The sequence below is a fragment of the Neolamprologus brichardi genome, chromosome 10 (assembly GCF_056152115.1).
Source record: "Neolamprologus brichardi isolate AB-2024 chromosome 10, ASM5615211v1, whole genome shotgun sequence".
Taxonomy (NCBI): domain Eukaryota; kingdom Metazoa; phylum Chordata; class Actinopteri; order Cichliformes; family Cichlidae; genus Neolamprologus; species Neolamprologus brichardi.
The window spans coordinates 12,673,382-12,700,724 of record NC_142113.1 but is presented as its reverse complement, the minus strand read 5'-3'; the positions used below and the strand labels follow the sequence as shown (position 1 = coordinate 12,700,724).

Below are 27,343 nucleotides of genomic sequence, written 5' to 3'. Positions count from 1 at the left end.
CATGTTACATCTCCAGACATAAATACAAACCGTAAAGGATGCAATGGGCACTTTGTAAATAGAATATAAACACAAATTTAATATATGCAAATATTTAAATATGTATAAACGTACAGATGTTTGCACATTTTCAGCAGTTTGATGCAAAACAGAAAAGCTCCAAAATGACATGAGTCATGTAAATTTACAGGCAAGTCTAAGATGTGTTTTTCTCATTTGCCTAACATGAATAGTTATTATGTATGTGGTAATGTTTAACCCTCTTGTTATGTTGGTTTCCAGGAACACCAATTATGTTCCTGGGTCAATTTGACCCGGGGCATGTGTACTCATCCAAAAGTGTCAGAAACACTGGCATTGATTATTTTACAATTTTCTTGTATAATTTTGATTTTTTTTTTTTTTCGTTTTCTGTAGTGATGCAGATGACACGTGACATCTCTTCTGTTCGGGATCAATCTGGCCCGCAACACAACAGGAGGGTTAAGACCTGATGATTTGATTCTCCAGATTATAGTGACACTGAGGAAATAAGGTATTCATTTTCAGCTACAATATGATTACACCTTCTTTCATAAAGTCTGATTCTGCCAGCCAGGCCAATACACAGAAGAAATACCGGAACAATCCACGGTAAAACAAAGAAAAAAAAACAATGCACTGTGTGTGCACTTACAAATTAGTAGATTAATGTCAAAGACTTACATTCTTTTCCTTTGACAATTCCCCAAAATTTCACACAAAAAGAAACAGTAAATATAAAATGAGCACCGATTCACAATATATTACACATTTGTAACTGTATAATATACAATTCTGATACTATGATTGTTGGCTAAAGAATTTAGAAGCTTTGTAATTTAGAATATTTCTATAACTCTTATACACGCAGCAGTCACAAACCAACCAAACTGGCAGTTTGAAAAACTATTTCTGAACACCTGCAAATACAAAAAACAAAACAAAACCAAACAAACACACATCGTTCTCAACCATTTTAAAAATCCTTTCTTTTAAAGATTGCAATCATGGCATGTCTCTAATATTAGATATTACTAGATACTATACAGTGGAAAAAAATAGTTAATATATAGGAGAGATTACATATTTGAGGTTGAGTCAAAGTTTTACAACATTGTGATTTCTTCCAACATTAAAAAATAATTTTAGATGCAGCCTCAATTTGTCAAATTACTACATCTGAGCAATGAGGTACGTTTGTACCCGTTCGCTACAAAGAGACGAAAAGAAAATACAGCTGGCCACATCTATAGTAACATAATCATTTCCTTTAAAAAGGATCATTTCAATCTCTATGTGAAATAACATGATTAATAGAAACCATTAATTTACATTTGATTGTCATTACAAAATATCTATAAATCAAAGTTATCTAGAAGGTATAAAAGCAGAACACATGTCTCTAAAAAATACCATCACAAAGAAATCTGAGAATGCTGTATATATATAACTTGTGGCAAGGCCTTTAAACAGTATGACACGCCAGTTCACATTATACTTACTGTGTACATGTTTTGATATATGGCTACATGCCATGCCAGAATCTACAGTTTAAAAGTTCAGAAGGTGAACAACAATACCACTGACACCCTTCCAATATAACGCAGTAGCCATTTAATAACTGCTGCCATTATGAAACATTATATGTTCAGCGTATGTTCGGATTGCATCAGAGAGGGGGTTCGTTTAAACCTAAGATAGTTTCTCGATGTAAAGCTTAAAAATGACCATCCAGCACAATTACCACCTCTGTGACAAAGTGCAGGGTTATTATAGTGTTCAACAATAACTGAACACTACAAGCATCAAAACAGTAGTGTTATTCTGCAAGCCCATTATATTTTCTGGTGTTCATGAAATTGTGTTCACCCTCCCTGTATATTGGCCGCTATGTATTTACAGACATTTTTCGTCTACTTAAAGAGTTTAAAGGTATACATCATTCACTTGAATTTTGACCTGTTATTGTCCCATCACCATGCAAACTGCCACACAATATCTGTACCTGTACTGCTTCACACATTATAACAAGTGTAGCCAAGTGATAGCTGGCATCAAGTTTTTTTAGGGCGACTGAACAAAAAACCGAAACATCTCTGCCGCAGTGTGACCAAAATCCGGTGTGTGAAAATAGCAGAATAAAATTCAAATCCAAGCTCAAGCACTCCTTCTAAGTTTTAACAAAGTGTTAAAGAGGCAAACATTGGTGTCTCACAAGCCTACTAGTCCAGTCCACTCTCATTTATAAAGAGTCATTTCACCGTCCAAGGAGTTCGATGACATGCTGTCCTTTTCATATTAAAACATTGAAACATTGAGAACCTAAAGGCGAAAGAAAAAAGCAGTGTTAGAAATTCAAAACCAAATAAAAACAAACAGATATCGAGTGTACAGTATGAACAGATGAGAAATATGTGGCTGGTTTTACACCTAAAGTGGTTTCTCCTTTGGGGTTCTTTAATCAAATGGTCATAAATAACAAGAAAATGGACTTCTACCAAATAAGGCTAGGCATGCGTGAACTGTACGTTGATCTATCATGCTTACTTGGCCGTTTACTCAAACAGTTAAGAAAAATTGTTTCAAAAGCATGAACTTATTTCAAGGAGTGTAACCAGTGTCATCCAAAACTGTGTTTTGGATGGCACTGGTTTGGGTTTGGGGTTTTTTTGCTCTCTTTTGGGTTTTTTTTGCTCTCTTTCTCTTGACGAAGGCGTCGCACTTTTCTCCTCTCCTCCTCTCCCTTAGCTTCCCTGCTTAGCCTCTTGTGTCCTTGTCTAGTCTCGTGTTTTTTGTATTACTTTTCCCTGGAACACTCTCTCACAGTCTGTTCTCTAAAACCTAAAATAGGAATTATGGATTTGATTTGATCAACTGGTCCCTGAATACAATTGACACCCTTTTTCTCAACGAGAAGTCGGGGCTCGGGTGAGCCTGAGTGCTGAAGATATCTACCTATTCGGAACCGTGATAACAGGTTTCTTGCTGATCGGAGCTGGCTTGGCCCTGGCTTATCGAAGAATTAAGAAAGCGGAACCGGCTGTTCAAACCCCCACAAGGCTGCCCGCTGGGATTGAAACGATGGAACGAGGCGTGAGTTTCTCAAAATGGGCTCATTGAGTGCAGCACGATAAAAGATCTTGGAGAAGCTTGCGGCTGCCGTGAATACTCAGAATAAGACCTCTGAGCACAAACTGGATCAGATCTTTGAGAAGCTAACTGCGGTCGTGAGTTCTCAGAATCGGCTCTTTGAGCACAAGAATGACAACATCATGGAGCGTAAGTTTGATAACATCGTGGAGAAGCTCACGGCTCTCCAACGGGAGATTGAGAGACCAGTGTCGGACTGTTAGAACAGCTTTGAAATTCATATGAGTTGTTCGCACTAAAGTAAAAACCACCATCACTTCATGCGGATACCCCTTCGGCGCCAGCTGCAGTCTCAAGGCTGGAGCTGAACAACAACACCCTGATACGGACTGTGTTTAGACTGTTCTTCCCATTCTATGCAAGGCCACCTGGGTTGGCTGGAAGACTGTTTACTTAGCCTGGCAGGGCAAAGGACACTGTCTCAGCTGAACTCTGGACACATACACACACATGCACACAGACATATATGCACATGCAGATGTACACTCATCCCCCCTCCAAACGCCTTCTACGCTTATTCCCCTCCGATACCGACGGTGGATCAAGGAGACCAGCGCTTATGCTGCTGGCCCGGATGCACTGTCTACACTGGCTGTCTCTCACCCTTTACCCATCCCTGTTGCTTGTCATGTGTTTCTTTGGTGTATTAAGAGTTTTTTCATGTGCTATGTGCAGAGGTGTTTTTTTCTGTTCTCAAACTGATCTCCCTGTTGGAGCTCAGTCTGGGGGGAGTTATTTTTGTTCTCCTTATCTTTCCTCATGTTGTGCTTTTTCCATGTTATACACCTCTGACCTGTCTTCCCCATGTGATGTTTGTGTAATGTATGTATGGTCGGAAGGGTAAGACGGCGCTGGCACAGCTGGCAGCCTTAACCCATTTCCCTCGGGATGAATAAAGTATGATCAATCAATCAATCAATTATTATAAGAAGTGGAATACTCCTACCGAATCATCCATGATGGAAGATGGATCAAAGTAATCTGGCTTCAGTTCGGTTCTTTCTCTGCGATTCTTTGATGCCGGCTGAAAGGTAACAACTCAGTTAGAAGAATACTCCACAAGATGAAAAAAATATACAGTTAAAAAATTATTAATTTTAACATCAACATTTGCTTTTATTATTTATTTATTGGAAGGACTGGCATGACCAGCTTACTCTGCTAGAAATGCAGGATTCAGATTATCTCGGAAATTTGGTTCAGTTCATCTGGATGCTGCATTTTCAGTGGGAGAAACGTTTCATTACTCATCTCCCGCTGAAAATGCCACGTCCAAATCAGCGGAATCAATTTCCTAGGATTTCCTTACTGGAATTATTAAACATGCATCTAGACAAAATTAGACTATTGTTTGTTTGTTTTTTTAATTACCAAATCGATGTCCATTGTGTCAAAATCCATGCCCTCATTGATATCTTCCAAGCGGTCTTCAGATGACATCATCACATCCTCCACAATTGGCTCCTCATCATCCTCCATGAGCCCAGAGCCTCGACGACTGTGACGCGTAACAAAAAAATAACACGTCAGAAAAATGCTTTTTGTCAGACTCTTTATTGGCTCAAAGTTCGGCCAAAAACAGTTAAGTGCTGAACTTCTTACATTGCTTGCTGCATGTGGTTCCTCATCTTGGCGTAGTGCATGCTAACCCGCTCTTGCTGCTGACGGGCTTCAGCTTGTTGCCTTTGTGTCAGCATCCAAGTAACCTGGGTACTGTGGAACAGGCTTCATTACTTCATAATTCCCACAGTTTTAAAAAAGTGGCTTTACATACTGTACTGCAACTAAGACCTCTGCAGACATGTATGCAATAATGTAATACACATATTTTTTACTTGTAATCAATGGTAGTCTGGTGTTGAGGGTGTGGCTGCTGCTGAGGAGGCACAGGCTGATGGGGATGCTGCTCTGCTGGCATGGTGAACGTGGCTGTGAAGCTGTCCTCTGGCCTCATTTTCTTTGGATCCCTCAGTACAGTGGAAGTTAGATGGGGTGAATGCATCATCACTGGCGTTTGCACATTCTGCTCACGGTTCATCCAAACCGCATCGCTGCTGCTACTGCTGTTCTCTTCTGCCAGAGAAAATCATTTGTTACACTCCTTGAATTTTACTGAACACACGCAGTGGCCATAACAATGAGTGAGCTGTTTGATTTATTATTAAAGTGGCAGGCTGTGATAAGAATTAACATGAAACATTTTGCAAGAGGGTCCTAGGAGAAATACATGTCCCTAAGAGAGAGATGCATTTTTATGTTTATGTGTGACGTTTGAAGGTGAATACTGCATCATATTTAAATTCACGACGGCGTATTCGCTCACAGAAAGACCTTATTTCAATCTCAGGCAGACTTTAAGAAGTACAGCAAACAAACTGCTGTGTCAGTCATGGAATACAAAGAAAATGTTGTCACCTTAAATACAACTCTACTAACCAGCAGCTGTTTTGATGTAGATCAGGGGTCGGCAACCCTGGGCACGCGTGCCACGGCTGGCACGCGAAGGGTTAACTGATGGCACAACCATAGCTGGACTGGCCATCGGGCATACCGGGCATTTGTCCAGTGGGCCCATGGTGATTTTTGGTTTTTATGGGCCGATGATTTTATTTATTTTTTTGTTACGGTATAAACAATGAAAGGTGGTGAATTGGCCAGATGCTGGTCGATGTGTAAAAATAACTCAGTTGTTTGGTGGTGGCTGTGGCGGAGCTTCCACAGAGGCCAGCAGGTGGATGAGGGAAAGGGGAGGCAGGAGGAGAGACGCAGGAGGAGAGACGCAGGCGGCCGCCGGTCCGAGTGTCAGGTGAACTGAACTTCAGGTAAGAAGTTATGACCTGCAGTCTATCTGGGTCAGATATAAACCAAGTTTAGGTGTAGTTTATTTTCGTTGTGCTAAACCTTTTACAGTCAGTTACAATAACTCGTACTGCGTACTAGCTAGCATGACGGCGTTTCATACAGCTGGGTGGGTGCTTTGATGTTACTGATAGTGAACTTTATTTTATTCATAAGGTTAGTAACCTCATTTTCGTCTTTACGCTGTCAGCTGCCTCTTCTCTCATTCTCTCCCCCTCTCTCTCCTGTTGCTACTTCATGAAACTGATCAATGATCAGCTGATAAGCTTTTCTGACAAGTCCCGTCTCTCTTGTTTGTTTATTGCCCACTTTGCGCCAGAAACAGGAAACCAGCGGATGTCGCGCCAAACAACAGCAGCACGTTTAAGCTTGATCAGCTGTTGTTAGAATTTATTTAATATTAATTAAGTATCAGCTGGTGTTTGCTGGAGCCACAGCTGTAAAAGCTGCTGGTCATGATATCGGTTTGTATATCTGGTGAGAGGGAAACATGAAGATGAAACCAGGAGATGTCCTTACTGAATCATCAGAGCTGAACAGGTGATGGAGAAACAGGTTTACCTTTTAGGTGACATGAATAAGTTGAAGGCAAGTTATGAACTGTTTCTGATTGACAAATAACACCAGGATCCTTTTTTTTACATAGCTGACAGCTGGTAACTGTGCAAGGGCGGGTCTAGGAAAGTTTTGCCAGGGGGGCCAGGCAGGGCATTAACAGGGAAAGGGGGACACAAAGAAACACTTTCTTATTCTCATTTAAAATGTCTAGCTTTTAATAAATAATTATCTGAATCCTACAATCAAAGTTTTTATCTGATGTAAAATGTATAGAAATCATACATATACCAACAAGACTGTACATCACTGTCACAACAGTGTCTGTTTTCAAGGTTTTATGGCTTTTCCTATAATACCTGGTGGGCCGGTCTCTAGTCAAAATGCCCGGGCCGATTTTTTTGTCCCAGTCCAGCCCTGGGCACGACATGCAGTGAATTAATTTGAGAAGGTGCATTAAAAAAATTAATGGCCGGGCCAGCGGTGCACATTGCAAATTAGCTTGCATAGACACATTAGTTGTGCTGCTTCTTAATGACAGCATCTTAGCTAACAACACCAACTACCAGATTCAACTTGTAATTGGCTAAAAAATAACTTAGCCTACTGGTGAGAGGGACATTGCTAGCTGGCAGTTTTTTCAAGCGATGTTGAAATTTTCACATTCCAACACTTCAAATGCTTCAGGAGCTGTTCGCTCAGCGCAGCATCAGCACCACGGAAATACATGGATACATCCGAAGACTGAGACAGAATTCACAATGTATTTTCGGGACTTTCAGGTGTATGGACCAATGTTTTCTTTTCTGATCAAACCAGAAAGCTTTAATGAGCAGCTGGATTTGTCTCGCATTAACTGGCTGAGTTAATGCGACATCGAAATGCAGCTGATTGAACTGAAAACCTTGACTCTGTGGGGTCAAAGTTTGCAGAACTACGAACGCAGCTGGTATCCATAGCTGTGCGTGTTAATGGAGCTTGCATTTTCACTTGCTGGACATCACTACCTGACAAGTTTAACTGTCTTCAGAACATTGCAGAGGCCTTATTGACAGTATTTGGTTGTACAAATAGCAGATTTTCTCTCACATGAAGAGTGTCCTCAGGTAGCCGTCTGAATGCTGGACACTCGGAGACCTGTGTCTCTGAGTGGGAGACCAGAGATCAGATTAACATGTGTATCTCTGTATTAACAAACATACCATACTGACCCAGTTTATTTTTCTTATTATTGTTGTGAGGAGACCATAAATAGTATTTGCATTTTCTGCTCTACAGTTCATTTGCTGTTATGGAGTTCTTGTTATGGATAAAAAGTTTATTTTTTTGTTTCAAAATAGCTGATAACTATTCGCTGATAGCTGCCAACATCTGCGAACAAATATAATTCTATAAAGTTGTTCTATATAGTGTGTAACTGTTACTATAGAGCATTATTAAATTTATTGCTAATGCAGTGATATGGCACATTGACTTCTGAGGAAATTTTAGATGGCACTCATCATCAGAAAGGTTGCCTACTCCTGATGTAGATGAACTCATGCTGCAGATCGGTTGCTGTGGTAGATAAAATAAATGCTCCACCAAAGTACACCAGCAATGCTCACCTTCAGGCAATTTTCTTTTGCTGGCAGTGGCTGGCTTGGATTTCTTACTCCTGACAGTGGACCCTCGACTGCTGATCCCACTAATTACAGACATAGTGTCGTCGTCTGCTCCAGCCTGCAGAGAATTTCTGTATGAGATGAGAGGCAGCCAGCAGTCTTCTCTCTGCAGGGCCATCTGAAATGTCATGAATCGCTCCAAGTACATGTGACTGCAAAAAGTGAAATGACAGTAAACATTAGAGTCTTTTTAGAGGTTCTCATCATTTTCATGCTCACATTACTCATTGTGCCGCAAACTTACACTGTCCTCTTGTCCTGACGAATTAGTTTGCTAGAGAACTCACTCAGGATATCCAAAAATGCTAAATTAAGCGGTGGACTTCCTTCTCCTTGGGGACTTGGCTCTTTAAAGGCAAACTCAATCCCGTCTCTAAAATAAACAAACAAGACATGACATATGAAAGTTCCTGTTCATTAGAGCAAATGATGTTTGGGTTAGGGAAATGACTTACTTATGTAACATGGCAATAGCCTCTCTGGTCTTCAGCTGATCCAAACCAAACGTCAATGAGAAGCGCCGGGCGAGCTCTTTTATGCCGCAGAAGGCTGATGAAGAGCGGTCGAAATTGAAGCCGAGTTCAGACAACATCTCATTGAACAACTGCAAAAGAGGTTTCAAATATTGTTTGTCTGATTTCAGTAATTAAAAGCCTCTGAAGACCCTGAGAAGATTTTTTCCAGACTTAAATGCAAATAAAGGATTTTGGGGCTGACTCCTTTATCTCTTCTATTTGGTGAGATATCGCTATTTGAGGAGGCCCGGAAAGACTTTATCGGGCTTCCAGCAGTATGATGATCTAAGTGATGATGATGCTGGATCTCAAGGACAGCCTGGCTGCTTACTGACAGTACAGAGAAAAAAGGCGCTTCCTTATCTATGTGTTAAGACAATTCATCTGTGTCTCCTAAACAGCGGCAAACCTGGTCTCATCATAATATCAGCAACCAGTATGTTTTACACATTAGTGACCATCCATCTGTTTCACATGTCATACCCTTTGCAGGCTCAATATGAGCGTCTTTGCACACTGGATTTTGTCGATTTGTCTCGTCTTACTCATTGTTTCCTTGATGATATCTCCATAATCGTTGTAATACTGAGGAGAAACAGGAGAAATACTGTTAACTACAACAACAGGGCTGGATGATTTCGTTATAATCTCTACAGGATTTAGACCTACCCTCATGTACTGTTTAAATATATCTGCTCCGGTGTTTATTTCCACAACATTGTAAACGATTAATTTGCAATAGGCAGCAAGAAGGTTTCTCCTCTTATGTAGAGCTTCAATTTTACTGGCTTCATCATCTTGTTGTCCATCTAAAAAAAGGAAATATTTATAAAAAGTCACGTTCCTTCTTTAAACAGAGTGTGGTAGGTTCATATAAAACAGGGTAGTGTTTTCTGACCTGTGCTGTTGTCATCATCCTGATCAATGAAAACATGATCCAGGATGAAGTTGAGTAGCTCTGCCTGCAAAGAAGAGTCTGGCGAATAGACCAGAGACTCCAACTGTTCCCGGCCTGAAGACATAATTTGGTGACTGAAGATCAGTAGCAGATCACACAGTATAGTGAAGGCCTGGAATAAACACAACACTTGAGCATATATGGAAATGCTGACCACAGAAATTTTCAGTTGCGCTGAAAAAATGAAAAATGAAATATAAATAAATAAATAAAAATGATCTGACTCATCAAAATCCTCACCTGCTCTTTGACTGCGTTGTTGATGGTGTTTATGTAGCGCTGACACATTAAACAGAAAGCTCGCATTTGCTTTCTCAAGGTCACCATGTCACCCTGAAAGGAGTAAAGGTTCAGTTAGTAAAACCCTTTCAAAGTAACATTGTACCTGTATTACCCAGGCATTAAGAAATGTATAACTCTATTTATGAAGCTTGACAGAAAACTGCAATCAGACTGGGAGGTGTTGTAAGCAAAACAAAGTAAAAACATGTAACTCCTACTTTAGATCTGCGTATACATGGTGTCCAAATGTAACTACAGAGAGAATTTACTGTGACACAGGCGGAAGGATATTTTCAAACCGTGATACACTGCCAATCATATCTATTTGGGAAATGTAGGCACAGAAATGTTATTACATGTATTTTGCCAAATATCCCCAAAATGTGAACAGTACCTTTACTGAAGTGCCATCTGAAACCTTCGCTAGATGCCACAGGATGATGTAATGTGTGCACTGCATTGCATGAACCACAATCTGAGAGGAACAAAAATCAAGCAGATTAGATAAACTGCACGTTCAGTATTTTAACATGAACTTAACAGGTCACTCAGAGAGTAATTCTAGTTTACTTGAACTGTACTAACTTGGTTAATGGTAACTTTATTTTGAAAGCTTGACTCTAAATTTTAAAAGAGTTCGATGTTCAGTAATTATTAAGACATGTCAAGGTTCATTTGTGCTTGCTATTTCTTTTTAAATACACAAAAGAATTATTCATATAATCATCTATTTTTTCTGTTTTTATTTTCTGTCACGCATTCACCACTTTGTTAGGTACACTTGCTCGACTGCTCCTTAACACAAATATCTAATCAGCCAGTCACATAGCATCAACTCATTATATTTTGGCATGTAGACATGGTCATGACAACCAAGTGAAGTTCAAAAGGAGCATAAGAATGGGGAACAGAGGCAATTTAAGTGACTTTGAATGTGGCACGGTCATTAGTGACTCAGACTCTGGGTTTATAGAAAATTGTTTGAAAGAGAGAGAAAATATCCACTGAGCAGCAGTTCTCTGGGCAACAAAATGCTTTGTTGATGCCAGGTCAGGATGGCCAGAGTGTTTGGAGCCGATAAGAAAGCAACAGTAACTCAACCACATATCGAGCCTTGAAGTAGATGGACTACAGCAAGCAGAAGACCACAACACCCCTTTAAGTTGCAAGCAGGAAATTGGGGGTACGGTTCACAGAGGCTGACCAAGACTAGACAACAGAAGAGTGGAAAAATGTTGGCTGTCCGATTCTGCTACATCACTGGGAAGGTAGGGTCAGAATTTGATGTCAACAACATGAAGTCATGGATCCATTCTGCCTTGTATCAACTGTTCATAATGGTGGCAGTGATATAAACGTGTGGGGGACACTTTCTGGGCACAGTTTGGACCCCTTATTATTAACTGAGCATAATTTAAACACTAAAGCCTGCAGGAGCATTGTTGCTGCCTATGTCCATCCCTTGATGACCACAGTGTCCAATCTTCTGATGACATGTTGAAGCACCACATCACAAATCTCAAACCACCTCAAACTGGGTTCTTGAACATGACAATGAGTTCACTGTACTCAAATGACCTCCAGTCACCATATCTGAAACCAACAGAGCAACTTTGGGATGTGGTAGGAGGGGAGAGCAACATCATAGATGTGCTTATGAGGTATGCTCCGAGGTATGCTTAAAGCACCTTGTTCAATCTATGACACAAATTGAAAGCACAAAAGGGGTCCAACTGGGTACTAGCAAGATATATTTAACAAAGTGGCTGGTGAGTATATATGATCAATGATTCTTTCCAAATTATCCCTCACATCACCTGTAACTCAAGTAACATATGGGAATGTAAACACCCTGATTAACTCCATTTGTAGGATTTTGGGGATGACACTGTAATACCTGTTCAGGCATATCGCCATTCTGTAGACCTGTGTTGAGTAGCCTGTAGTTGCTGGTGAAGAGATCCCACTTAGTGAGGTCATGTGCACTGAAAGCAGAAATGTACATTAAATCTATAACATTTAATATGCATGCATGCTGTCACTGACATCTTAACTCGATATGAGAAAACAGAAACGTAAGATTTTTAACAAGTAATGTGTTCAAATCAAAAACTGAAACAGTTTCCATAAACTGCTTTTACTTGTGGAAAGTGGTGATCTTCTTAATTGTGGATAGAACCTGGTAAGCATCATCCTCATCAGGTTCTTCACCCTGACAAACAAGAGATCATATGCTGAAATCTCAGATATTTGCCTCTACACCTGCGAGCATCCTTTAAAATAATCCACACAGATAAACGCCTTACAGCACCTACCTCTTGCAGAAAGTCCTCCAGGAGTCTATTAAACTTGTCTACAAGCTCGTCAAGAAGCTGGGAGCGGGCGATGTCCACACGGTTGAAGATGGTGAACTCCTCGTTGCAGAGATAGTGGTAGGTGGTAGAGCAGGCCTCCAGGACCTCAGTGTCTGTGTGCTTATCCACGACTTCCCAGATTTGTCGCAACAGTGCGTCTAAATGCTAATTGAAAGAACATAACATTGTTTCACCAGCAACACATATAATGCACTTCAGCTGTAAAACAAGCTTTAGAACAAACAACTCACAAACCTTTTCTAACCTCCCAGTTGTGTAGATGTCAAGATCAAAGAACTTTGGTATCTGTAGCAAATTGGTCACCTTATCAATATCAACGCAGTACTACAAAAACAAAAGGGAACGCAGTCAGGCTTATTTCATGAATATTGAACCTGATGAAATAATGAACTCTGAGAACTGAATCACTCACCTTTGCCAATAACAGAGGCAAAGCAACTGCAAACATCTCTGTGACTCGTGTCCGATCATCCAGCTGTGTTTTCTTTTCCTTTGCAGTCAGGACCTTTTCCATGCACAAAACCCCGACAGCACAGTCAACATGAAATCATTCAAGGAGCTAAGTTAATCCTTTCTATCTCAAGCACGACGGCTTGACACTCACCCTCTTCCCCGTGCCTCTGCCTACAGGAGGATGACATTCGCAAGCCTGCCGAATGGCACAGAGCATGATTTCAACCAGGGCTGTCTCCTGACGATCGTTTAGAGCTAAAAAAAAACAAACAACAGAAAACATAAAGAATGTTATCAAGTATCTAATGAAAAGACTTGACCTTATAAGATAAGCACAAATTAGAGTAAAAGTACAACAAATAAGTAATAGAGTAGCAAAAAAATCTCAGGTGGGACCGTTCTGAGACAGCGCTTCCTTACCTTCCTCTCCTGGCATTGGCTCATCCAGCAACAAGCTGATCATAGTCTCCCAGTCCTTTAGCAGCTCTGACGCACACTCCCACAGGCTATCCACTAAGTAGGCCCCATGTTCATGGAGCTGTAAAAAAATGGAATGTGAATTGTAATGAAATGAAATCATCTATTTAAACACAGATAATACATTTCTGTTATTTTTTTATTCTCTTTGAGCCACATAAAAAAGAAATCTCCAGTGCCTTGCAATAGATGTATGCACAGTTCTGATTCTTATTTAATTATTTAATCCAATCTTAAGAATAATTAAGTACAGAAACACCAAACACATTGATACGTTTCAGTTGAAACCGCCATTTCTGCAAAGCAGGGGCACAGGGCTGACATAAAAGCCTGGTCACCTCACTCTCCAAGAAGAAGAACACAGTAGTCTTGATCAGGCTGCCGTTGAGGCTCTGCCTGCCCCTCCTGGGTAGTCCCTCCTCCTCAGGACCTCGATGGCTAAACAACCTTCAATCAACCAAAGAAACAACAGTTTAATACACGTATGAAAAACAGGCTAAATGAACGTTTTCAGCCTCTTTAGGAAAGGAGGTGGGACAAATCTCCAAAAGTTGATTCTGTTCATCTGGACGTAGCGTTTTGTGAGAGAAACGTTTCGTCACTCATCCAATGACTTCTTCAGTCTCAGCTGACTGCAGGTGTCCCCGAATCTTATAAACAGTACATTTGCATAAAGACTGAAACCAGCCCACTGAAGGAACAATGGGCTGGGAGTAGGGCTGCTCAATTAATCGAATTTTAATCTCGATTACGATCTGGGCTTTCAACGATCATTAAAAATGACTGAGCCGATTATTAGCACCTCCCTCGTGCTTTACTCTCGCGCTGCTCCGTGTGGCAAATCGAGTGCACCTCTCTGCATTTCGAAACGTGTCACAACAATTAAGAGGACCCGAGGGAAGCTCGGAAAGCTAAGCAGAAGTTGTTTGGAGAGGAGAGTGACTGCTGTTGGTTGAAAAGAGAGGTAAAAAAAAACTTCAGTGGTGTGGAAACATTATGGGTTCGCGGAGTCAGACGTGGATCAAGTAGACATAGTGTGTAAACTTTGCTACAGTGTCGTAGCTGCACCACAGAGCAACACTGCAAAGTTCACTAAACATAGATGTTTACATTTTTCATTTATTTCTTATATTGCAAACATTTGCACTGTTATCAGTATTTGCACACTATTTTATATTATTTTTTAAAGTTATTATTCAATACATTGTTCTTGTTAAATAAATATCGTCAAATAATTGAGATCTCAATTTCAGTGAAAATAATCGTGATTATCATTTTTGCCATAATCGAGCAGCCCTAGCTGGGAGGTCAGTTCCTTAATCATAATTATGCAAATTCTCATGAGCATTGATCAACAACCACTGACCAACCCCCACTGATCAAAGACCACTGATCAATGGCCCCGAGTACCATTCACAGAGAGTTGGGGAATGGCTGCAATCACAGCATTGTAAGATGGCGAAAGGTGGGACAAATATCTCATGCATATTTCCTGTGTCTCCTTTATGGAATCTAATTGACTTTACACTTAAGCTGGCCTTCACGCAAGCATTATTTCGCTTTTGTAATAACAAGGAGCCAGCAAAAAAAATTCAGAGCCACCTTCCGAGCCAAGAGCAGTATGGAATATTCCTTTAAGCCCTTCCTCCTCTCCCTCCTTTCTTGGAGCTTAGTGTGCTTCCCATGAATGTTGCTCGCTATGCAGTGCCAACCAGACTCAGACTGAATCAAAGAGCCTGTTTACACAATAAGCCAATCCCTGGAATGTTTCTGTCAGTTTTAGTACTGGCACTAAAACCTCCATAATATTTTGAAACATTCAACATTGAATCAACATTCAAGCTGGTGATTCAATTACATCTCTTTCAAATCTGCAGAAAAACACATACTTTTTGAACAGGAACTCCCCCGCTGCGACGGCGATGGGTCGATGTGCCGAGTAAACCAGATGATAAACACTCTCACAGTCCTCTGCTGTCAGAACCTCATCACTGCTCCTGTTACATGAAAAGCATAAATAAGTCTTTGTGGTTATTGGATTTTTGATTAAGAAAAACAAACACTGAGAATTATTATTGTTATTTACATGACTTGTAAAAAATGTAATCACAATAGCTTTCAGAATTACGAAGAAAACATAAATGCACACTAAGAAAAATAACACACTTGTCTGAAGAAAATGTTGACATCTGCTGTCGTGTTGAATTAAAACATTATGTCCTAATAATCACATGCTGTGGTACAAAATTAAATGGAAATTTGAGGAGGCGAGATTACTCACTGTAGGACAAGTGTCAGAAGTTTAATAGCTTGCACTGCAACATCATACTCCTTATCCAGAGTCATAGAAACAATGCGATCCTGTCAGTGAGAGAAAATGTCAGATCTCCATAACATTAGTTGCGGGTATGATGATGGACAAATGGTACTATTTTATCTTTATCAAACATTTACATCTATGCAATGATATCCAAGAAGCATCTACATTTCTAGTAATGCTTACTCACCTTGAAGCGGCTTGTGAAGAGTTCCAGCCGAGTGCAGAGCTCTCTGTTGTAGAACAGGCCTTGCAGGGCAGTCAGGCACTTCAGACGCACTTCACCTTGCTGCAGCCGTAGCAGAAATGCATTAAATACTTGTGAAATCTGAATGCCTGTGTTACTCTGCCACTATTGCAGTTAAAATAGCTTTTAATGCACCCCTAGAGGCAAGTTATGTGAAGTTATAAACAGGTTTTAGATTGATTTCTCTTAGACAGCTGTTTGCAATCCAAACATTTTGAAATGCAATTACATGAAAAGTCTATGTAGAGGTAATAAAAATGTGTGAGGACCAGCAATAATACAACAAACATGGGACATAGCAGCAAGACATGAGGGTGTCTTTCAGCATCAAATAGGATTCTCACAGGCAGACGATTTCCACCAAACAGGAGGTCTGTATGAAAGGCGTCTTTCTCACCCAGCACAAGTGGCTGAACAAGAAAAGCAAGTACACCTCATAAAATATCCACCTGCTTTCAATGTGAGCCAAGTGAAGGCATAAGCTCAAGACTGGAGCACCCATCTAAACTCTGGATAAGTCTAGTGATTGGAGGCGTTTGGAATAAAAGCCCTCTAGCTGAAAGAAAATAGCAGCAGGAGCTCTGGATTTCAAATTTTAACTACCGTAGTTTTCGGGTCATAAGCAACTACTTTTTTCCATTTCCATTAAACATTTTGCCTGGTAACAGTAGACCAATAAAATTGGTAAGTAGTATATATACGGTATATATTTTTACCAGTTGTTAAGAGACGTTGTAATGTTGTTTGTGCACTGTTCCGTAAAAAAAACATAAGCAATGTAATTTGTGTGTTACTGATACGTACGTATGTGTTACAGGCGCTGTTGGAGGAAAAAAAGCATTTGCAGTATGTATTTTTGTATGTTACCATAACGTTTATGTTACCTTACGGATTAAATTAAATGTTAAAAATCCTCACGTGTAATATTTCTGTATAAATATCTCATATTACAAGTGAAACGCATACGGCTTAAAATCCGGTGCAGCCTGTACAAGCACAAAATTGATTTTCTTTCTAAAATTAGAGCATGCAGCTTTTAATCAGGTGTGCTCTGTAGTCCGGGAATTACGGTAATAGGCTTTAACAAATGGGAGATTTTCTGGATAAAGGGTGCTACAAACTGAACGTGTTGTGTACAAACATGACAGGTAACCTATGTACAGAACGAATGCGTAGCGTTTTTTCAGAAAATTTGTCCTCAAAAAACTGACTGTTGACATGAAGTGACGATAAGCTGGTACTAATATTCCTAAACTAGAAAAAGAAGATTCTGAGTTCATCAAATTCTCATGAGAAGGAGCAGGGAGAATAATATGGTTTGAAGCCACTTTCATACATAGACTGGGATAACCTACTTGATGAGTACATTTTTTTAAAGTTGTTATTAATTAAATTGATGCTTATCTCAATATCTCAATTATACTGACTGTTTCACCTCTGGTACTACTACATACGCTGACTCTCAGAAATCTTAGGCTACGTTCACACTGCAGGTCTTAATGCTCAATTCCGATTTTTTGATCAAATCCGATCTTTTTGTCTGCTCGTTCACACTACAAATAAAATGCGACAGCAAACGCGCTCTAGTGTGAACGCTCAAAGCGGCCCGCATGCGCAAAAAAAGATGTCACACACAACGCGCTCTGTTTAGACCCAGAGCAAACAATATTGTTTGACTGATGGCCCTTAATATAAAGACTTCGGACTTCACGTTTCCCAATTTTTGCTTTAAGTTATTTTGTTATTTACATAATAATGTAGATAACCTAATAATTATCCTGATTGCTGTTTTAGAGGAGCGGTGCTTCAAAGGATAGTTGCAGATTTCTGTCAGAATCTGCAGATTATACAGTACAAATAAAATGTTAACGTTTCTCCAACGTTGTCTTCCCAGCAGTTTCACTGGATGGCCAGGAAGCGTTCGCAATGTCTTATCGGGCGCTTCTCCGGCGCTGATAATTGGCGTCTGTCTTGTGTCAGTGACGTAAAAGACGGATTTAATGCGACTTGACCATTCACACAGCAGTCGCTTTCTGAAACATCGGATATGTATCGGATTCAGTACCACATACGAAAGTGACCCAGATCGGATTTGAAAATATCGGATTTGTGCCGTTCACACTGTCATACCATGATCGGATATGGGTCGCATAGGGTCAAAAAAATCGGATTTGATGCGCTTTCGCCTGCAGTGTGAACATAGCCTAAGATTTAAGATGTGGGCTTTAATTTGTTCTTCCATTAACACACGTTTTTTCCATAAACTCACCTTGTCATGCATTGTCCAGCCAACATACTTTAGGTAGCTGTCATTAAGGAAGGCGTCACTGTACAGCTTCATCCACACTCCTATTTCCTCAATACAAATGGCTCTGATTTCAGCAATGGCATCGCTGGCAAAAACAAAGAGAATTCACTAAATTTAGTAAACGGGCCTGTAACAGACCTGGCAGCTGCAAACAGCACTGAAGAAGGTTCATTGTGAATAAAGAACTCATGCTTGTATTAACATTGATTTTGCACTAGAGGGTGCCAAAACACTCTAAATGAACTCTGTTCTGTCTGCTTCTTGTTGTACAAACTCAAAAGTGATAAGAAGCCCGTGATGAAATCTTACATTCAGCACACAGTCTGGTTGCCATTTACCAGAATAATCTCGGGGAATTCCTTTTCGCTTAAGGATTTACTTACCGATATCTGTGAACAAACACTCCCTTGAAGATTGCATTCATCATGTTTTCAATTTCATCTTGATTTTCTTGAAGCTAAAAGATAAACAGAAGGTTTTTGAAATTAATTGCACAAAAACTCCCTGAAAGTCCAAGATTACGGTTGGCATTGTTCTATACTTTGATTTTTTACAGATTTCATCCACTATTTGTTACCATTGTTAAAGGTAAACCAGAAATACTGGATTTATATGCATTTTGTGAACTAGAAAGGACAGTTTATGTAGAATAAACTCAAAATAAAAAGAACCAGTCCTGTTCAATGTGCTTATTACAAAGGCAATCAATAAAGAAACTACCAGTCTTATCATTTCAGATTTGGATCAGTGGCCTCATGCAGGAATAGTTCAGTTTTACACTAAATCTTTCATACCGCTTCTGTGAGACATTCACAAGATCTCAAAGTGAGATCCAACAGTCTTTTATGGTAAAATCACTCATTTTAAACGATTCACCAGGAGACGTGTCGTCAGATTCATATAACGTCATAACTGACACTTTGTAAGTTGCCATTAAGCACAGCCACCCTCCTCTGAATTTAATAATAGCCCATGCAATCACAAGTCTAAAAAGCCCCCAACTTTTTCTAACTGTAGAATTTCCAGATGTCATCTGAACTGATGCGGAGAGGCAACGAAAAGTGTTGGTGAAAAAACACACTGTTTTAATCCAGTGGCCAATGACGTGTCATTACAGCACTGACAAACTGTGAGAGAAAAGGAAACCGTGATTGAACATGATGTCTTTCTAAATTAACCATGACTAATACGACATGCATTGAAGGGAAAGCGGCAGTCACAGGGATTGAGCCTTCAGGAGGCGATGTTAGGCTGCCTGCATTAAGACCCTGAAGCAGCTGTTGGAAAGAGAGAAGTATGCTTCTGTGGCTGCGCTAAAATATCAATAAAATAATGAGCTAAAATAAACAGAGTGAATTACAAGGCCACGGAACGGTAAACAAAGTCATAATTTTAGGTTATAGCTGGTTGGGGTGGGGCTTTAAATAAATCAGTAGTGACTGAGTCTATTCTCCAGAGACACAAAGGCAGAAAAGGCTACACCTGCACGTGAAGGGGCAAATACAATCAGCAGCATGCCCCCCCCCCCAGTCAATTCATATATAGAGTGAAAAATTAAAATGACAGAGTTAAACAACGCTCACACCCACTGACGTGTTGCTGTATTACACTCCAACATCAACCCTGGGTTGAATGCTTGACAGCTTATCGTTCTTCTTACCTCTTTGCGCTTCTGTAACAGTAGCTCCAACCTATCATTGGCCCTCTTAGCAATGACCTTGTTTCTTTCTGCCTCATACTGTCTCTGTGTGTTGTCCATATTGATGCTTAGGTTCAGAGCCACGTTCACCAAGGCTGTCATCAACTTCATGGCTGGCAGAGACAACAATGTTTAAAACACATGCGTGTAGGAACAACAGCTGTCAGATAACAGCAGCATGGGCGTGCAGGATGGAGACAAAATCCACAACAAAACTGACCTGCTAGTGTGCTTGTGTGTCTAAAGGCCCTGACCTGTGAGTCAGACAGGCCGGTGAGTAGCGAGATGATTGTGTCCATCATATACTCGTCATAAATGATGCTGTACTGACACTGTCGCACCAGAACCGCAATGAAGTCGCAGAAGTTTATCCTGAATTTCTTCCACTGTGGTCCTGAGAGGGTTAATGGATAGTCGCCGCTGTCCTGTACAGCACAGAGATAATCAGATTGGGGTCCCAAGTATTACATTTGTTTCAGGCCAGATTAAAAACATCTCCCATACTGATGTGGTTCTTTTAAAATACGTTGTATTGAAACACAGCCTACATCACCTCATCAAACTCCTCTGTCATTTTCCGGATGATTTCCGAGTTCTGCATATGTCTGAACATCTCTCCACTCACAGCACCTAATACAGTAAAATTGAGCGTGTGAATGTGCTTTCAGGCACCCAACATGCTGCACATTTAGACAATACAAGTAGGAAAACTACCTTTACAGCCAGAGCACTGAATGAAGAAGTTGATTAAGTCCAAAAGAGTGGTGTCCCTGTCATGTTTGTATGCCTCAATCCAGTCATCAACCACAGACTGGAAAGGGAAGCACACTTACACAATTATCACATAGTTATTTACACTTCTAACTAAAATATAACTTTGAAAACATTCCTTAGAGAGCATGCTTTGTTGACTCCTCTTAATCCATTAAGCTTGATTTATAGTTGTGCTGAATCCCCGCAATTCAATTCAGTTTTATTTATATAATGTCAAATCACCACAAGAACAAGCACATCAAGGCGGTTTATATTGTAAAGTAAAAAAAAAAAATGTTAATACAGAGAAAACCCCAACAATCAAAAGACCCCATATGAGCAAACATGTGGTGACAGTGGGAAGGAAAAACTCCCTTTTAACAGAAAGAAACCTCAAGTGGAAGGTCGGGGGTGAGGGGACAGGACAAAGACACACTGTTGAACACGGCCAAAGATGAATAACTAATGGTTAAGGGGGGAGGGTGGGTATATAACCACACAGGAAGTGTAAAAAAAAAAGGGGGGGAGTAAAGAAGAAACACTTAATACTGCATCATGGGAAGCCCCTAGCAGCTTAGACGCATTGCAAAGTAACTAAGGGAGAATTCAGGGTCACCTGATCCAGCCATAACTAAGAGGAGCTTATGCCATGGTGGCTGTCATTGCCGTTTGCACTTGTACGCTGAGGAGCCTGCATCGGTCTGGATTTACGAATGAAACTGAGCTGATCATGTTTGACTTGGACCTATTACATTTTGAACAACTGTTACGTTTAGTAAAACGCAGAGCAGAGAAGAGTCCTGAAATAACTGAGCCATAAAACAGATTATCAGAGCTAGGCTAATGTCTATGTTGAAAGAATACTAGCTATCGCATTAACATCAAGCTACAGTCTATTACATTTTGTTTAATGGTATTATCTTTGTGCTAATCAATATGCTGCCTTTCGGTATATTGAGTTGCTGCCATGTGTAGTTAATGTATCGATGCACATCAGGCGTGGGTAATACTTTTGACTATAGTTATCTTTTAAGAAAAAAAACCCCTGTTTGTCCAGTATTACCACCAGGAGGCAGCAGTAATACACCTAGTTTTTTAGCAGCCACTACTGAACAAAAACAGAAACAGAACTTGCTTCTAACCGCAATGCATAAGGTTCAAGGAAATCAGGTCAGATGTAAAAACAAAAAAGCTGTCAATAAGTCTTGTGTGGCACTCCTTTAAAAAATAAACAGAAATGAAGTCCACTGCATAGAGTGTGTTGTTAGCTTGAAATGCCCACAGTAGCTATAGCAAAGGTTTAATACAGTAATACAAATCAAGATTTATGGATTAAGTGTTCAAAAAATGAGAACCACAGACACTAAACCAGGCTACATATTGTTACTGATTGAAAATTAGAATCCGTGCACCCACCTGTGTGGCGCTCTTCCCCATTTTAACCACCTCAAACAAGGTCATGTTCTCCATTCCATTCTCCTGATGGTGGCCATTCACCCAGCCGGGACCAGTGACCCTCCCAGCTCCACCACCTTTGGCCTTGTCTCCAAGCGCCTTCTTCCCTTTCTTGGCTGCCTAATGAGGAGAAAGATGTTCTTCTGTTATCATACACTGCATCAGTGTGCCTCTATACTCAATAGCTTATCTGGTTACTGGGCATTAGAACAACGGAACTAAATCACATTACAGACATTTGATGCAGAGATGAAACAGACTTATTTTCTTATCAAACGTAGCTGCTGCATGATATAAACTTTTTTGACTATGTATTAGCATTGTGATAGCGGGAAACCAGTGAGGATGTTTTACTGATTTCTACTCAGTGTATGTGGATATAGTGCAAGCCTGCATGTCACCATGACTGCACATAAACCGAGGCCTGTACTACAAGGCAGGATTTGGGCTTTTCCAGGTTTCACTCTGGCTTTTAAGAAGGTGGTTCGCTTCCTACTGGAGCACATAGTAACTCATGGTGTTTGAAATGAGAAATCAACAGGTACAAAATCACAATCCAATAACCAATCAATTCCCTGAAAAAAAAAAACCCCAACCTTAAACTATCTAATTAAGTTATAGTTATTACTAATTACAATTAATAGTTAATATTATACAATAAAATTACGATTATAATATAATTGTTATGTAATTGTAAAAAAAACCAACTACAAATGTAATCAAATTAAATAAAAATGTATTAATTACATTATCATTATCAAAACATTAATAATAATAATAATGGCTGTAATCTGTCTGACTAACTGTTTACTTACACAGTCTGCATTTTTGCCAATTTTCCCTTTCTTGCTTCAAATTGGCTAAACTTTATTTATACAGTAGGTATTTTCCAGCCTTACAGCACTTTTCCTCTAACATGCACTCACACGACAAGTTTCTGCGCAATAACTGTGTTACTTTAAGTCTGTATTAGGTGTGTAACCACTTTACAGTTTCCTGTTATTATAGTTTTATTTTCCTTTCTAATGCGCTACAGTCATCCCATTCATGTGGAGGTGCTCTTAGATAGACTGATTATAACCCTGGGTTGACTAACACTTTTAAATTTCTAACCACTTTCACGTGACTGCCTTGCCTGATCGCTGATGTCGGAGTAAGTGAAGCCAGATAACAGACGGTGTTAAAAGTGCTTCTCAGCACAGTGCCCAAGATAAGAAAGTCAGGAAAACATACCAGGCCCTTTCCTGTCTTCGCATTTTTGCCATCGGGATCCTCAAGGTCAGTATCTGAAGACAACTGAGATTCTGCCTCTCTGTGCATAACACATTATTAGTATTTATTACAACTGCAAAAAGTAACACAAGCATAGCAAAAACGATCTCAAATATCATCAGTGCATACATACAAAATAAACATTGAAGGACATAAAAACATTACAGTAACACTTCCATGTTGTTCTACTTACTGAGGAAACTGAAACTCAGTGTGCAAGTCCTGCGCTGCTATCATTTCTTTAACATTTTCTGGATCTGCTGGAGTAGGTGCTCTTACTGCTCTGGGTGCTGAGCAAGGATATACCTTTATAATAGCACATGAAAAAGAAAAAGAACATAATTATTAAAAAATGAAATGAATGAAGCAAACAAAAAATCACTGTACAGTCAAAATAATCTTATATAGGGCCCACCCCTGCTGTTTCAAGAAAATGTTAATAAATCCTTTGAAAAGGCCAGGATTTCCTTCTGCATAGATTACTTATAAATGTTTTTTCTAAGTTACAGTTGGACTTTACATGTTGTTATTTAACTCTATATAGCCATTCACAAAACAAACACTGATTTAAGTGACCTGTAGAACTGCCTTTATCAGCTATAAACTCCATCAGATGTTTCTGGTTTAGAGACTTCTGCAATGTTTCAGAGATACTTTACAGCAGCGGTCCCCGACCTTTTTTGCGCCACGGACCGCTTTATGCCCGACAATATTTTCACAGACCGGCCTTTAAGGTGTCCTGGATAAATACAACAAAGTACCCCAGAAAAAAATGTTCACACAAATTTTCAACTCTCTAGGCCCGGTACCAAACCCGGGGGTTGGGGACTGCTGCTTTACAGGACCGGGACCTGGGTAAGAGTAAGACTTTGGCCAAGTCAAAAAATGTATAACCATTTTTATAATGATTTAAGGTTGTGAACAACTTGCCAAGCATTCAAGAGAAGTTCTTGATTCGATTTCATTATCACTGGTCTCTCAATGGCTGCAAGGCATCCAGGTACTAAAGCAGCAAACCAGCCACAAACCATGATGTTCCCTCCACTGTGTTTTGAGGTTTTACTGTTACTGTGCAGTTCCTTCAAGGATTCACCAAAATATGTGACTTTTCAACTTACATCCTATTAACAAATAAGACAACATTCACATATCCCTGTGGCCAATATTTATCTGTTAGAAAATTATTATAATATTACAATAAAGGTAAGAATAAACTTAATAAACAAACGCAAAAGAAATTTAGCTGTTATTTTAAACCCTCAAAATGTTATCCTTATAAATGTCGTTTAATAAATACACCTTGATTGGACTTAACGAACTCCATTTACATTGATCATATAAGGGTCATACTAAACCTTCTTTGGCAAGAAGGACATTACTTTTTCAGTAACAAGTCTTTGCATGATTTTAGTCATAGTCTTCTTAACCATTTCATGTGAGCCCAAAGTCAAAGAAGTCTTCAACACTTAGGACAAATTCCTTCTAGCCTACAGTTATTTTTTAACGTGCTCAATACTGACATGAAAAGTACATTTTGTTTGCTATTAGTTTAGTCATACTGCACATAGTTGTGGCTGAGATGAAACTCTTCCCACATTTCGTGGTAAGATTAATCATTGTAATCATAACAGTACCAACTGATTCACACTTTTTGTCGAAACTAATATTGAAGGGCAAGAAGAGAGCATGGTTGTGTCACTGTCAGGGCACACAAAGCTTTAATAACCTATTTAAATCTGATTATCTGTATCCAGATAACTTATCTGCATAAAGGCGTGTTAATGCATGGTATGCAGGTTGTAAACGCAAACACAAGATTTGGAACGCGGCTACAGTATGTTAAACTGTGAGCCAAACCTGCTGACAGACATAGTAATAATGTTAGCTATGCAATGGGAAAAGCAGAGAGCGTGTAACAGAGCCGCTTATCTCAACCTGGGATGCACCATGTTCGTTCGCAAGTCAGCTAGATCTATCTAGCTAATTAGTACATTGACATTCAGACAACAACAATATGTTTTGATGCCAGTTGTAAGACCAATTAATGTGATTTATCCAGCTGAAGCAGCAAGATAAAAATTACACATTGACATCAAAATAAGAAATCCACCCATCCAGGCTCCACATAAGCACATCAGCAATACCAAACCTCTGCACTTGCCATGTTTATTACCACTATCAAGGGCTGTTAGGCTTAGTAAAAAAGTCTCTATTTGTTGTGGATCACTTGACAGTACTACAGCAAACTATTAAGTAATACATGGAATTACAGATTAATCTTTTTGACAACCAGGGGCTGGATTCTGGTTGCTGCATGGTAGCTGCTAAGAAAATATTTCAGATGAGTGAGACCCCAGTAGTGCGCACACTGACTGTGTCACACTGTTGCAGTTTACTGGGATACATGGAACTATTTTTAATGACATCTGAGTTTTTAAGTGTTCTACAACAGGCTTATAGACGGAGAAATGCAAGAGGAAATGCTTGTTTGACTGCACTACTGGTTCAAAATGCTCCAAATTTGCTGGGTCCAAATTCTAAGATGTCATGACTTGTGGCATAAAAAAACACATATATCACATTAATTAATTAACTGAAGATAATACACTGGCAAAGTTAAGTAATACATCTTGTTAGTGGCCATTCTCAAAAAAAAGCTTTCCAAGCTTAAGGGGTGTGTTTTCCCCAGACTCACTTTCACTGTCCACTTTACAACTTGCAAACTACACTTGTATCTCCAACACAGCTGTTATTCGGAGCTGAAAATCAGTGATTTTGTCTCCCAGCTCTAAGACTTTAAAACAGATACTTAGAAATGTGTTACTTAATGAACGTTTTTTTTTTTTTAAGAAAAAAAGAAAAAAGGCATGTGATCGCGTCTGTTCCATAACTTTCTGCGTAACTTTACGTTTATAGCAGATACTTTCAGAGAAAAGGGGAAACTGCGGACCGCTCTTGCACAATAGAACATACTGTAAGTGGAAATCCCAGTAAACACGACACGGCTTTTCCTGAGCAGAGTAGGGGCTTGTCCCTAGGCTCTGAACGCCATAAATGGATATGCATACTGTACGGATTTCAGCGTCTCAATAAAACGTTAGCTACTGATGAGCACAATTGTCTTTCGCTTTTATTACTGTCCACCGTGTCGGTAAACTGTATCGTTACTCGTAATTTGAAACAATTTAATCACACCACAGTTGTGACACGCGCAGTTGTATACTTCCGAAATACAAACAACCACAGATGTTTGGGAGGCTGAGTCTGCTATCGGCTCTCATCTCCTTCTGACGTGCCGTCGTTTTTACAACGGCCAAGCAGTTCTCAGGCTAATGTGAGCTAAATCTATTGATAATGTGATCTTGGCCACATACATCAACGCTCTGTTTAGTTAGCTACCCTTTGACCTTCTTCTCTAATTAATTAATACCGGGCTCCCACAACTGCGACTAGACTTAGCGCCAGTGTTTTGATACACCATAAGAAACTAGCTTAGCTAGTATTACCGTTAGCTGTAGCTGGCTAACTGGACCACTAGCACATATAACACAAACTGGAAACACACAGAGGCTGCAGTTGGTAACTATCTTGACTATAGCACATTCTGATGAACTAGTATTTCTATAGGTATGACTATTGGTGACACTAACAAGTGTCTTGACAGCTAACCCAGAAAAGCGGCTTCAATGGCAAACTCCCTTGATGTTAACGTTAGCTATCCGCCATTTTACTTACCTCGTTTTAATTCAAAGACGGACTGAAATCAAATAATCCACGCGGTACGGACTGTTCATAGAGAATGCTTCGTCAATTCCCTGCACTGGCTGTCATTTTCCAAATTTTAAAAATTGTAGTTTTATTTGTTGGCTAACGTTAAGAAGCTTCTTGGTGGCTAATATAGCAAGGTACAGTGTGTATTGTCGTTGTTATGCATGCAGCACACACACCACCTGTCGGCGACACTGTGTACTGCCGCTTACGAG

The 27,343-nt window shown here is 39.8% G+C and overlaps 1 protein-coding gene across 1 annotated transcript; it reads right to left on the bottom strand.

Moving 5' to 3' along the window:
• Nucleotides 1–51: 51 nt before the first annotated feature.
• On the bottom strand, nucleotides 52–27,343 carry stag2a (STAG2 cohesin complex component a). Its single transcript, XM_087847195.1, has 34 exons — nucleotides 27,096–27,343; nucleotides 23,554–23,666; nucleotides 23,322–23,400; nucleotides 22,050–22,208; nucleotides 20,595–20,691; nucleotides 20,434–20,510; nucleotides 20,101–20,305; nucleotides 19,842–19,993; nucleotides 18,565–18,638; nucleotides 18,143–18,266; nucleotides 15,817–15,915; nucleotides 15,591–15,670; nucleotides 15,199–15,306; nucleotides 13,648–13,756; nucleotides 13,253–13,370; nucleotides 12,984–13,087; nucleotides 12,792–12,884; nucleotides 12,614–12,703; nucleotides 12,320–12,523; nucleotides 12,146–12,216; nucleotides 11,902–11,989; nucleotides 10,399–10,479; nucleotides 9,963–10,055; nucleotides 9,663–9,834; nucleotides 9,434–9,573; nucleotides 9,248–9,349; nucleotides 8,705–8,853; nucleotides 8,494–8,622; nucleotides 8,193–8,401; nucleotides 5,007–5,244; nucleotides 4,774–4,884; nucleotides 4,543–4,669; nucleotides 4,118–4,195; nucleotides 52–2,343 (listed from the first exon to the last, which is right to left on the bottom strand). Exons 2-34 carry the CDS (start codon nucleotides 23,595–23,597, stop codon nucleotides 2,320–2,322), a joined length of 3,828 nt encoding a protein of 1,275 aa, XP_087703321.1. The 5' UTR covers nucleotides 23,598–23,666; nucleotides 27,096–27,343; the 3' UTR covers nucleotides 52–2,319.

Bases quoted from the DNA above. Each gene is read 5' to 3' on its own strand.
- stag2a (XM_087847195.1), bottom strand. From the start codon at position 23,597: ATGATAGCAGCGCAGGACTTGCACACTGAGTTTCAGTTTCCTCA. The intron at 19,994-20,100 runs GTCAGTTTTGTT...TGTCTCTGCCAG, and splicing joins ACACACAAGCACACTAGCAG to CCATGAAGTTGATGACAGCC. The intron at 4,196-4,542 runs GTAATTAAAAAA...GTTACCTTTCAG, and splicing joins ACACAATGGACATCGATTTG to CCGGCATCAAAGAATCGCAG.